Consider the following 12,606-nt stretch of genomic DNA (forward strand, 5'->3'; position numbering starts at 1 on the left):
CCCCAGCTTACAAAACACAAGATTTTGATCTGTCCAGCAAAGCTTCATGGTGCCTTCATAGAAACAATAGGGGACAGGATCCCTCAGGACGGAGATGCACTGCCTCAAACTCACCTCAGCATCGGATGCTTCGTTCGGAGAGCTGGAAGTGACACTGATGCAAGCTGCAAATATATCTCTCAAGAAATTGGAGCAGTCCTTCTTCCTCTTGTGTCTCACACCTAAAGCCCTCAACGCTTTGAGTACTGTTGATTACTACAGGATATCTGCTTAGAAATATAGTGCAGAATTCAGAGGAGTGATCAGTGGCCTTGTGAGCACAAAAACAGCCTCTGGATTTAGAGGAGTCAGGAGCAGGGAGAGGGGTGGTTGGGTTAGGCAGGACAGTTAAAAAAAAAAAAAAAAAAAAAGAAAAAAAAGGAAAATAAATAGAAATGAACAGAAGAAAATGTTTGACAGAAGGAAAAAGGCAACCTACCTACCAAGACAATGGTCCCAGATCTAAAGAAGGGAAACAAGAATGCCTAACCCTAATTTGCTAAGTTAGACTGTGAAATGAGCTTCCCAATGATGTAAACTGAACTTCAGCAGCAGCCTGAAATGTGAAATCTCTTAAAAGTTCAAAATCCCGAAGTGGCGCGCAAGTCAAAGCGCCAAAGTTACCGGAGGAATCAAAGGTAAATGTCTTCCTGAAATGTCATCTAGCCTATCTTTCAATGACATCAGGAGGGGGAGGGAGAAAAGAGACTGGAAGTAAAAGCAAAAGGGCTACAGACCACACTCAGCTTTGCGTTCTTGCTCATAGGGAAACTCCCAGCAGCAAGTTAAAAATACCAACCTGATTTTCTAATTGCTTGCACACTGAGGCAGTGTTATCAGCAAACCCATCACTGAAGATAAAATACAAAGGAGGAAGGGAGGGAAACAGGAAAATTGTACACAGAGATGGCAATAAAACAGAGCAGAGGGCTGAGGAGCCTGGCTCCCGCCCTGCAGCACGCCTGTGGCACAGAACAAGCTGCTGAGGCGGGGAGGGGCTGACCTGAGCTCTGCACTGCTAGGGAAACCATTGTGACTGGGAACTGCGAAGTGGAGTACCAGTTAAATAACTAACTGCGTCGGTGTAGTCACAACCCGGAACAGCAGGTGTTCCTGTCAGATCCGCACCATGTCTGAAAGCAATGCGAGCTACACAGCCTGCAGGGCCAGAGCCATCCGGCCGAGTAAGAGGCAAGCTCCTTTTGAATTGTCCAAACCTCACATCTCCAGGATAAGCCACACAGATGGCACCGTGGCCTTCCAGGTTCTCTGCCATCATCTCAAGGCTCCCTTGACTCACGTACACAATCCTCAAGCTGCAAGGCCTGGCTCCAACCCCGCAAGCTCGAGGTCCTGCCCATGCAACGACCACAAACGTCTCCCAGCAAGCGATGGTTCAAGGAAGGAAATACAAACATTTTAATGGGAATAAAGACATCATGATTTGTGTTAACACTGTGTAACATCTTCCTGTCACTCAGGACAGAAAGTTGCCTCAAAACCGGGCGTTCTGGCCCAGTAGTCATTGGGACAAGCACAGGACAGTCGGCAGCCCCCATGCTCAGCTCTCAGACTGGGCCAAGATGGCAGGCGGAAAAACTTCTCACGATTTCCTGCTGTGTGTCAATACCCCATGCTACCAGCACTAGAATTAACAAAATGCTGTTGGTACCACCCAATTTGCAAGCCCAGACCTCACGTTCATCCACCCCACATCACCGCGTGCCCGCGTTGCCTTGGGGCACCACAGCCCCGCAACCTCCCAGCACGGATCCTGCCGTCCCTCCCCAGCTGCACTCCTCATTTTCTCATGTACCAAGGCTCGTGCAGGCCCTCCCTCTCTCACCAGAGCAATGATTTTCCCCCAGCACCGTAGCTGCTGCACGCAGAAGAGCATCCACACAGCTCACCGACTGGACCATCCATCCTCCTAATTCACCAGCACCCTGCTGAGTGCCAAGTTCGTTTGGAAACCCCTTCCACCTCTCGTGCCTACGTGCAGTCCATCTCCACTCTGGCTGTGAAGGGGGCAGCGGAGCTTTTCCACCTTCAGATTTTTATAAACAAGGAAGTCCCACCTGTCCCACCCGTTTATCTTTCGATAATTTTATTTCCCTGTACAGGGCTCTGCACCTGCAGCCTTCTAACCTGCCCCATCTCATCTTCCTTCTGGGGTGAGACGCCGCCACGTGCACCAGCTCTGAATGCAGAGCACAAAATCAATACTGTCAGTTCTGCACTGCTGCTCGTTCTCCAAAGCACTGAAAGCGAAACAGGCTGCCTAAAGGCAGGCTGCAGAAGAGGCACGCTGCGCCTGCCCGCATTTGGTTGATTTTTAGCGAGTATTACCAGCTGCACACGACAGCTTCTGCAAACTTACCTCATCACAGAGGGCCGTGTGTTATTCCTGCATTCCCCCTACGTATTGTTCACGCAAGCAGCTCAGACTTCTTTTTGATTATATGAAATCCTTTAAGTTTGCCCTGATGTCATATCTGCAGGCTGCCTACATTTTTCACTCTCCTCCTGTGTACCCCACCTCTATCGTTCCTTGCTTTTCCGCAGCACTTACCTACGACGGCTGCCCCATACCAAGACCAGCACCACCTCCCTGTCTCACCATTTTGCATGCTGTTTCCACCCTCTTTCAGGTCAGGATCTCAAATCCACTCATTCCAAAAACACTGCAGCACCCAGCTTCAGTATCTTCTGGTCCCTCCTGCCCTAACCCATTGCTCTTTGTCTGCCTCCATCACAAGGATTCAGGATGCCCTCCCTCCCTCCCCAGGGTCATTCTTTTCTCCCTCCATAACCACATTTCTCCTTCCTTCTCTGGAAAGTAAATTATTCACAGGATTAACAGCACAAACCTGTTCTTTAATCTCCAGCCAAACACAGAACCACTTCTCAAAGGCCGGCTGCTCTTGGCAGATGACTCGGGGCATCCCTCACCTTCTCGCAGCCTCCTGTGCTGGAACGCACAGCTCAGTGATGGGAAGCTCCTCGATCAGGTACAGACCTACGGCAGCAGCTGCGGCGATAGAAATCACTTCCTCTAAACAACCCTAAAGGCCTCGATGCCATAAAGGGATCATTTGCCTTGGAAAAACGTTCCGGCCTGTTCTCAGGCTTTCAAAGCTAAATTAAATGTACAAACACCCGTTCTGAGCAAACAGCAGCTCAAATCTCAAGTACCTGTACCTGCCAGCACACCGGTGGTATTTGAGAAAATGCCCTTCCTGAGAAGAGTGGAAGGACAGAAGGCCCCTACAAGGCCAACCCCTGCTTCCAGGAGGGCTCAATTCCCAGTTACTCAGCTGACACCATCACTGTCATCGTTTCTTTTACCAGCATGCAAAAACACTTCATCTTGTTATTACAATATTGTTCCCGGAGATTTATTGCCACGGTTGGGTAACACTGGTAGGACACCACGGCAATGGGAGCGAATATGGTTGTGATTTTCATAACTTTGCAAGGAAGATACTGTCAGCTTCTTGGTAGCTACCACTGACAACAGAAAGACTTTACCATCATTAAATGCTTACTGAAAGCAACTTCCGAAGATTTTTCCCAAGTCATCTTTTGGACAAGGGCAAGAAAATAAACGTACCTAAACTGAAATGCCTGAAAGTGCCGAAATGATGTACTTAAAGCCCATTTGTATGGCAGCAATCAAGATCCCAACAAGAAGATGCACGGGACAAGTTGAATCAAGAGAACACAAGCCAAAAATTAAAAAAATAAAACTCAAAGGTAAGCGAATCTGAACACCTAACGCTACAGCATAGATTAAGACACCAGTGGGAACTAGCAGAAAATGCAGCAAGGCAGCTGGACGATGTAATCAATAGACAGAAAATGGTATATTGATATTAATAATTGGTCTTCACATGCTTGGCTCATCCTGTGAGCGCAAGGAATAGGCCATAATCAAAGCAACCTAAGCCTACATAAACGCTGCAATTTATCTTTCCTTTGAAAGAAAGGAAAGGAACTTGCTTAAACTAGGTAATGGAGTAAGTGTTTGAAGTTCTTTGTATTTTAATATAAATGCTAAGGCATCAACACCTGGTTTAAGGTCAATGGAGACTCAGGAAGCATATGCTGGTTTAAAAAAAAATACCACTGTATTGTCTTCTATTTCCTACGCGTCTATTGTCAGTGCCTGTCAGCAACAAGCTAGCCTAATATCTTATCTCACCTGGAGGGGCCATTTTTGGCCAGATCCATTAATAAACCAACCTAGCACTCCTGACTTTCTTCCCGAAGGCCTAATGCATTTCTTGGAAGCTTATATAGCCCAGTGATTTTCAGAAAATAAAGGAAAACTGAAAAAGCACCTAAATGAGACACTGACAGCCTGCTTATCTAGATTTCAAGTGCATGGTCTCTGACACTCGGTGACTTAGCCTGTAAAAACCAACAGCCTGATCACGAGCTCACTGAGGGCTCCTTTTAATTTCTAACAAACACGTATTCTCGTAACGCGCTGTCTTTGTCACAGCAGCGACAGAAACTCAATTTCTTTGGCAGACCCCTAGGAAGCCCCCCGCCACCCTTATTTCCCTAATAGGTAAGAAAACCTAAGGCCTCTGGCAGCTTCTGGCTGACGCCATAGCCAATTCCACACCCCCTTTTTTTTGACAGGATTGACGGCAGGCCTGCCGCTGCCTTCCCCAGGCACTTGCAGAGGGGCAGGGGTCTCCCGGAGCATGGGGGTCCCCCACACGAACAGCGGGGCTCCCCCCCATAAAAAGAGGGGCTCCCCCACACCATCAAGGGGTTTCCCCAAAAGCAGGGGGCTCCCACACACCAACAGGGGGGCTCCCCAAAAGCAAGGGTCTCCTGAAAAGCAGGGGGCTGCCCCACACAAACAGGGGTTCTCCTCAAAATCAGGGGGGTCTCCCCAAAATCAGGGGGCTCCCACACACAAACAGGGGGGCTCCCCAAAAGCAGGGGGCTGCCCCCCACCACCAAGGGGGCTCCCACCAAACAGGAGCCCCCCCCACACACTATAACAAGGGGTCTCCCCCGAAGCAGGGGGCTCCCCCCCACAACCAAAGGCTCTCCCCCGAAGCAGGGAGACCCCAGCAACGACCCCACCCCCCAATTTCGGCGCCCCCCCTCCCTCACCTTTCTGCAGCAGCAGCTTCACCTCCCCGTTCTCCTCACGGGCCGCCGCGCTCAGCGCCCCGCCGCCATCTCCCCCCACAGCAGCGGCGGCAGCGGCAGCGACGATCCCGGCCCCGGGCATGGCTCCGTGCTTCCTCCTCTCCTTATCCCGCTTCTCCTTCGGCCTCTTCGCCTTGGCGCTGCCCACCACGGCCACCCCTCCGCCAGCACAGCCGCCGGCACCCCCCTCGGCGGGCAGAGCCAGGCGGTGCCGGTGGTGGCGGTGCTGGTGCTGCCGGTAGGAAGAGGAGGGCGAGGCGGGCGGCGGCGGCAGCAGCACGACGGGCGGCGACGGCGACGGCAGCAGCTTCTTGGGCAGCGGCGAGGGGAAGGCGAAGCCCCCCGAGCTCCCCGAGGGCAGCGCGGCGAAGCCCCACGCCGCGGGGCCGCCGAAGCTCGGCACCACCGGCTGCTTGCTGCCGCCTCCTCCTCCTCCTCCTCCTCCTCCACCGCCGCCCCCTTCGCCGTTGACACGCTTGGAGCCCTTCAGGCTCCTCTCGTCGGTCCCTTTCATTTTCTTAGCGGCCGGCTGCGACCCGCGGGGAGGCTTCGCGTCCGGGCCCGGCCTGGAGCCCAAGGGCTCCGGCGACGCGGCGCCACGGCCAGGGCTCGGCGGCGCCGCCATTTTGCGCTCCTGCCTCTATTTACTCGCCGCTCGCCTCGACCGACGGCGGCGGGAGGGGCGGGAGGCAGGGGGGGAGCCTCCGCCTCGTCCAATGAGCGCCGAGAGGAAGCGGAGTGACGGCGCGATGCACCAATCGGATGGAGGGGAGGGGGCGGGTGCTCGGGGGATTGGGGGCGGCGGGCTCGGCTGAGTGCGCAGTTGGGGAGGAGGAGGGGGGCTGGAAGGGAGGGCGCTCGGCTCGGGGCGCTTCGTCGGGGGTCGGGGTGGGGGATAGAAAGTGCACTGACGGGGAAGCCGGAGCCGTTTTGCGTTAATTTCTCAGGGTTTTGGCTTCCCCAGCAGCCTAAGCGGGTGGAGGGCTCGGGAGGGCTGGCACGGGGTGGTGAGGGTGGGATCTCACGCGCTGGGCGTCGAAGGATGAGATGGCGGCGGCGTTGGGGGCTGAAGCGGAGCACCGTCCACGCTCCCAGATCATCGTCAGAGGTCGGCTGGAGGCCTGATGGGGGGACGGCAAGAACCTGTGGCTGTGAGGATGGCAGCCCACCCGAATTGCCAGCCATCAGGAGCAGCAACACCACACGGAGCTCTACTGCGGGTTCAGCAAAGGGCTGGCCTCGCTGCATGAGGCAGCACGGCACTAACTGGGCTTGTCCCGAGTGGGAGCACTCCCAGCCCTGCCTGTGGCAGACTGACATGATCCTGAGAGCTGTTGTAAGCAGAAGTCACAGAAATAAACACAAGATGAGTCCTTGGTGCCTGGAGTTGCTGCACTGCCAGTGTCCTACTCACGTTGATCTCACTCGTCCTCGGAAACTTTCGTTCTTTCCTCAGTGGAAAGAGCAGGTTAGCTACTGAATCAGGCTGTATCTGTCAGACCGCTACAAATCACATTGCTTTGCGAAGTTTTGTATATGTTGTATTAGTGGACAAATAAGGCCTGGAGATTACCTTTGGTTTTGTTTTTTTTTGCGTTACTATTTTTGTGTGAGCTACAACTGATCAGCCTCAGAATAAGCTCGCTTCTAGTAGTCCTGCTGTCTTCCCCTTTATTTCAATTTTTGGAAATTATAATCCAAGGTGAGTAGGGTTCAACATTCATCTCAAAACAGTGAAGAACAAGATCTCTGTATCCAGCTAGCTCTACTAAACAGACTTTTCCTTCCACAATTCAAGATTTCCTACTGTATGGAGTATCTTCAAGTGGGATTTCTGGGCATGATGCGGAAAAATGGCATCTATATCAAAGAACAGGAAAAAAAAATTGCAGCGTGTACTTTAGCCATAGTCAACTACCATCCAATCCCAGACCAAAATCCAGGTATAAATGCACCTATGAGAGGCTGGCATAAGTAGAACCAGCCTGTGATTACAAAGGTCAGCTTCGGCTTCCTGAGAAAGAAGTTTATTACCTGCATAAGTCAGTCAGAACAACCTGTGCATTTTAATACTGCTACAATGAGAAAAATGTAGGCACTCTGTGGCACTGTAGTAACTTTGCAAACTTTAAAACACAGTTCATTTTTCTTCTGCACTGGTATTGACACCAAATCAGTGGTTTGTCAAGTGATTGCATGATTTGTCATGTCACTGAATGAACTTTCACTACGCATGAGACGCAACTATATTTTCACACCCAGCTTTGGAAACTTCAGAAAAGCAGAACAGCGCTTCCCAAGGGCTTTGATCTTTAGCAAGAGGAAATGCTAAGTTGTGCTGTTGGCCAAAGAAAATTGGCAGGGTACCCAGAGTCTTTTCACAGAGTGTACCTGGGCCTGCAGCAGCGATGTAGTCGCCACGTACAACTGTCAAATTCCCCCACAGCCCAGAGCAAACACGAGTTGTCAGCGCAGCACCATGACTGCCAGAGGCCATCGCCAGCCCGCCAAGCTTTGCGGGGCCTTCACAACTGCGTTGACCACAGCCCCTGTTAAATGCTGAAGTCACCTAGCAGCACAACGCCGCTTTTCTCCGTGCTGCAAACTTATCAAGATTTATTGGACTAATTAGGCTAGGTAGCTATGCCAGTAGCAGAATACCTCTTAATGTGCCCTTCCATTAATGATGCTGATAATTAAGACAAATCGTCATGCTTCTGAACTTTATACGCATGGTGGATATCTAAAAAACAATGCACTGAATCATAATGCAACGTATTAATCTGAAAACGTATATGAAGATAAAATTGTTGTGTGGGGGGAGTCATAGCCCAAAATTGTATTTAAACAGCGACACCTAAACTAGTAAATGTATGGCAGACTTTGACAGTTAACATGCTACTAAACTTAAGTTGAGCTATTGTTTCCTTTGCTTTTCCAGGTCGTATACTATGCTTATAAATGTAAGCCAAGTTTTTATTAGTTCATTCTTTAGGAAAGTCAAGAGTAGAGCGAGGTGACATAGTATACAATTATGTGTAATTGTTGCGTGCTGGAGAGAAGCGTGACTAATGTTTGGAGGTTTGCTGCTGCTATCTCCAAGCCATTTGTCAGCAAGGAAAATTACATGACGCTGGAAATTCCGATGCCGGTCCTGTGTTTAAGTTCCCACAGTCCTACCTCCGTGTGGCTGCTAACCTGGTGCTCACATGAGAAATAGGTGTTGGCCCCGTCACTTAGGCTGTCAGTGATCACAAGGATGCATCAAATTGCTAGGCTGTATTTAAGGCAATCCTAAAATACTTAAACCAAATGTCAGTGCGTCTTGATTTGTAAATACAAGCCATCTTCTATGGGGAAAAGGCCACATAAAGGTGTTGTCTTCAACATGACATGAAAAAGACAGACCTGAATTCAGTATTACACATAATGTTTTAGTACACCCTGAAAATACTGGGAGTGCAGAAGCTGTACAAAGCAATGAAAGAGCCCTACTTAAAGCACACACTGCATAAATGCCAGGCTAGAGCCACAAATTCATTCCAACATTAAGAGGAAACAGCAGAATATAAATGCTTATAGTAAAATGATAAACTTTGTCAAAAACGCTGCCCCTAAACCCGAACTGTTATAGGGTAATGGAACAGTGCCTAGTGCCGTAGCTCCGGCCCTCCATCGTGGCTGCAGAGGGATTTATGAACTCCGAGAGCCTTTGTGGAAATCAGGCATTTGTGGAACGGCTGCAGCAGGACACAGACCCATAAGCACAGGGACAATAGCAGCTTGTTAGTTTTAGCAGAAGTCTTTCAATGGCTTGTGGAAACCGTATCAATGTGCTTTTCTCTATATGCGCTTAGGGACATCTTTGAGCATTTTCTAGACTATAAAAACCCTGAAATACCATAACAGTAAAAATGTCAGTTTGTGAGTTGTCATTTTCATTAGAATTATGAAGTATTAAGAGCTGATATAATTGATTATTAATCAAAACGTGTTTAAATATGTGTCTTACAGCAACTAAGGAAGTTAGTACATATGCAAATACATAAGTTTTGTTAAATTTCAGACATACTCCGTAAAAGAAAGGGTTATGTGTAAGTGCTGTACACAGGATCAAGTTAAAATTGTTGTGGCTTTGTGCTCTTAGCTGCCCACCAAAGTGGTGCACCAGAACCTTGCTAAGGTCTCCAAATGAAAATACCGTTTTGAGAAACATTATTTAATCTCCTTACAGTTTCAACAGTTTGCTTTCCATGTGCTTATTTCCTTGGTTTGGCATCTGTTCAGTTTCTAATTCAAGCATGCAAATAATTGTGCCAAGAGTAAATTGAAAACATTTGATAACACTTAGACATCTTTATGCTGGTTTTTGTCTGCAAAATAAGCTAAATGTAATTATTACTGCTATTAATTTTTCTTACAATTCATTAAAAGTAAACGTATTCACCTTGGGAAATGGAGGGGAAAATTAGCCTTCTTAGGGGTGCAAAATTTGCTTACAAGGTCAGTTTCATCATGTAGAAGTGTGATGTATTTTTTTTAAAAAAAAAAAAGACTAGAAAAGCATATTTTTCCATAGTCAAAGTTTTCAGAACAACCAGTGGCAAATCCAAATTCTTTTGTAATTACCACCCGAACAATTGAGCTCAATGAGACAATCGGGACTGACTTGGGTTTGGACTGGGAGCTGTTGACAGTGTAATAAGTCTTGCTGCAGTGGCTTAAGAATTTCCATCCACCATTGTGCTCTCAAATCCTTCACAGCAGACTGGAAAAAATTGGAAGTTCCTCCCCGCCAAAGCAGTGTGCACACACAGCCCAGCATCTTCAGTGAAACAGGTGACAAAGCTGGGTTTATGCTAAAAAGCGGTTCTTTTTTGTTGTTTTTTTGTTTTTTTCACAGGATGAGCTGAAGAACGTGTCTCCTTTCTGGCTGCTCAGGGGATAGAGGGTTAGGCGCTGGGAAGAGGGGCAGACAAGACAGCTGGGGCCAGTAATGCTTTTTATTGCAGTGTTCATCTGCCAACACTTTTTAGAATCCATAAAAACCACAGAAGGGATTTTACACTTCAGAGAGGACCTACAATAATCAGATCATTTAATATTTTTTTTCCAAATACCTACATCTTACTGCCCAACACCTCTTAAATCTTTATGATGGCTTTTTTTTTTTTTTCCCCTCACTTGTATTTAACGTGAAATGCCTAAGCTCCTGTATTTCTTTTTCTGATATATAACAATTGCAGCAATGGAGCAGACTTGGAAGGTATCGATATAGACTATTCCCATTTATATTTTCTCTTACATTTGAAAAGATAATTTGCTTTGCTGTTGTCTTCGTAGCATCCAAAAATGTAGACTATTTGAAACATCCTTAAGATTTTTTCATAAGGAAAAAAATGATTAAAATATCAGTATGGAAGCAAAAACTAAATAAACTAGCAAGTCAAGCAAACCTCAGTTTCCTTACATTTAGGGAAAAATAGTGGAACAAAAGCTTTACTCAATTTATTGTTTCAGTAAATACTTAGTTAGAAGCCTCTGGTTTGTGACTGGAGTTTTTGCAGGTTCCCACCCTCCTCACTGACATTTGGGTGCTCTGCTGTCTCTCCTGGTCCAGCCAGGCCTGTACAGGTAGTTACACTACCAGTCATGTTCTCATTTCCCTTAGGGACCACTATCATTATAGCTACCTCCACTTAAATTCCTTCAGGGTCTGACCACAGTAAGATTTATTCACCATACCCTATTGGCGTTTTTAAAGAACATACCTCAGAGTCTAAACCTGCCTGTGTTATATGTACCGCGGCTGCTAGGGAAAGATTACCTGGCCCTATCCTTAGTCAAAAGGAGGTGGCAGGAAAGTGCCCATCCTGCAGGCTGTGCCACCAGGGCTTTGCCTCACTGTGCCTGGAAGTCACCAGCCTTCCCTCTGCTGCAGGCTGCTTCGAAAGTAGCAGAGAGAAGGAGCTGCGGGTCATCTCCTTCCCTCCAGCAGGCACAAGAGTCAGCACCTATTGCCTGGGACAGGCACTGCAGTGGCCACATTTCCAGGAACAAGGGAACAAATAAGCTGAACTGTGTCTGCCTGGGCTTAAAATAGCCTCATATCTCATCCTTTCTTTAATATCAGCTTGTAAATTCTACGTGAGACTTGCAACAGGAGTCTTGCATCAGCTGTGGGCTTCACAACTGATTTTGGCTCTAGTTTGGTTTTAACTATTGTGTTTTATCAATCTCTGTTATAACAATGATGAACAATTTTGTAAATCCTGGTTTTATCAAACAACCTTGTATCAACGTGTCCTTCAATCTAATCATTTGCTGGTTTACTGGCAGTGAAAATACCAAAATATTTTCAAAAATATGATGTATTCCCAAGATCTTTCTAAAAAGCTGAGCATTACTTAGATTTTAGTCAAGTGCTCCCCTGTCAGTCCACAATCAATTACAGCCCCTATTATCAACCGTCAGTTGTGTGTGCCTGCAAAATCTACAACCTCTTTACAACGTCTTCCTTATATGCTTTTTTTTTTTTTTTTTTTTTTTTTTTTTTCAATCTCTGAGTGTAGATTTCCAAGCCTTCCCCTGTAAGGGGTAAAATTCTTGCATGGTAGAGGCCACAAAGCCCAGCTCTGCAGTCAGCACTCTCTCGTGTCATATGTTCCAACCAGCACTTTCGTCTTTTGTTCCTAAAGTGCAGTCTCTTCACAAAGAGTGGGGTGATAGAGTTACAAGTTCACGAAGTTCAGCATTTTCCTGCCCCTTCTTACTATTTCTAACTGTGCCTCAGCTACTGCTCAGCTGAATTCAAGCTGTAGTGGTAAAAGCAACAAGGAGAATACCTACCCCTGAGGGAAATGGATGCTTCAGCTGAGTTTATCTGCAAGAAATTAATGCAATGGAGAGCTGAGAAGAAAAATGATCAACAAGGCTGAAGACAGATGGGTAGTCCTCTTAGGGGTAACCAGCAGGGTTAGGACTGAGACTGAAGGGTGAAAGAATGTTGTCTTATGGGCCTGTGTTTTCAAAGCCTGTTGGAGATGCAATAAAGATATAAAAATTTCTTAGCAGACACCACCTTTTTTGTATGTAAATGAAGTTCTTTGTAGCTATAATGCTGACATTACAAAACATGCATATACACACATATATATACATGTACATATATACATACATATCTTCAGGAGTAGTCAACATGAATTCAACCAAGCTGGTAAGGTTGTGGAGATATCTGGACCTCTTCAGAGACCTTCAAAAGTCACCTGGATGTGGTCCTGGTCAGCCTGCTCTGGCTGTCCCTGCTTGGGCAGGGCTTGGAGCTGCTGGCCTCCAGAGGGCCCTGCCAGCCTCAGCTCTCTGTGTTTCTGTGACATATGCATAGGTAGGGTT

The 12,606-nt window shown here is 47.5% G+C and overlaps 1 protein-coding gene across 1 annotated transcript in view; it reads right to left on the reverse strand.

Annotated features, from left to right (window-relative positions):
• Positions 1 to 5,862, reverse strand: part of RSBN1L (round spermatid basic protein 1 like) — a 51,935-nt gene extending 46,073 nt beyond the window's left edge. Inside the window, exon 1 of the mRNA XM_032190990.1 lies at positions 5,176 to 5,862. Within this exon, the coding sequence (XP_032046881.1) occupies positions 5,176 to 5,839 (664 nt within the window). The 5' untranslated portion in view covers positions 5,840 to 5,862. The remainder of the gene's footprint in view (positions 1 to 5,175) is intronic.
• Between the last annotated feature and the right edge of the window lie 6,744 nt (positions 5,863 to 12,606).

The sequence above is a fragment of the Aythya fuligula genome, chromosome 1 (assembly GCF_009819795.1).
Source record: "Aythya fuligula isolate bAytFul2 chromosome 1, bAytFul2.pri, whole genome shotgun sequence".
In the NCBI taxonomy this organism is placed as follows: domain Eukaryota; kingdom Metazoa; phylum Chordata; class Aves; order Anseriformes; family Anatidae; genus Aythya; species Aythya fuligula.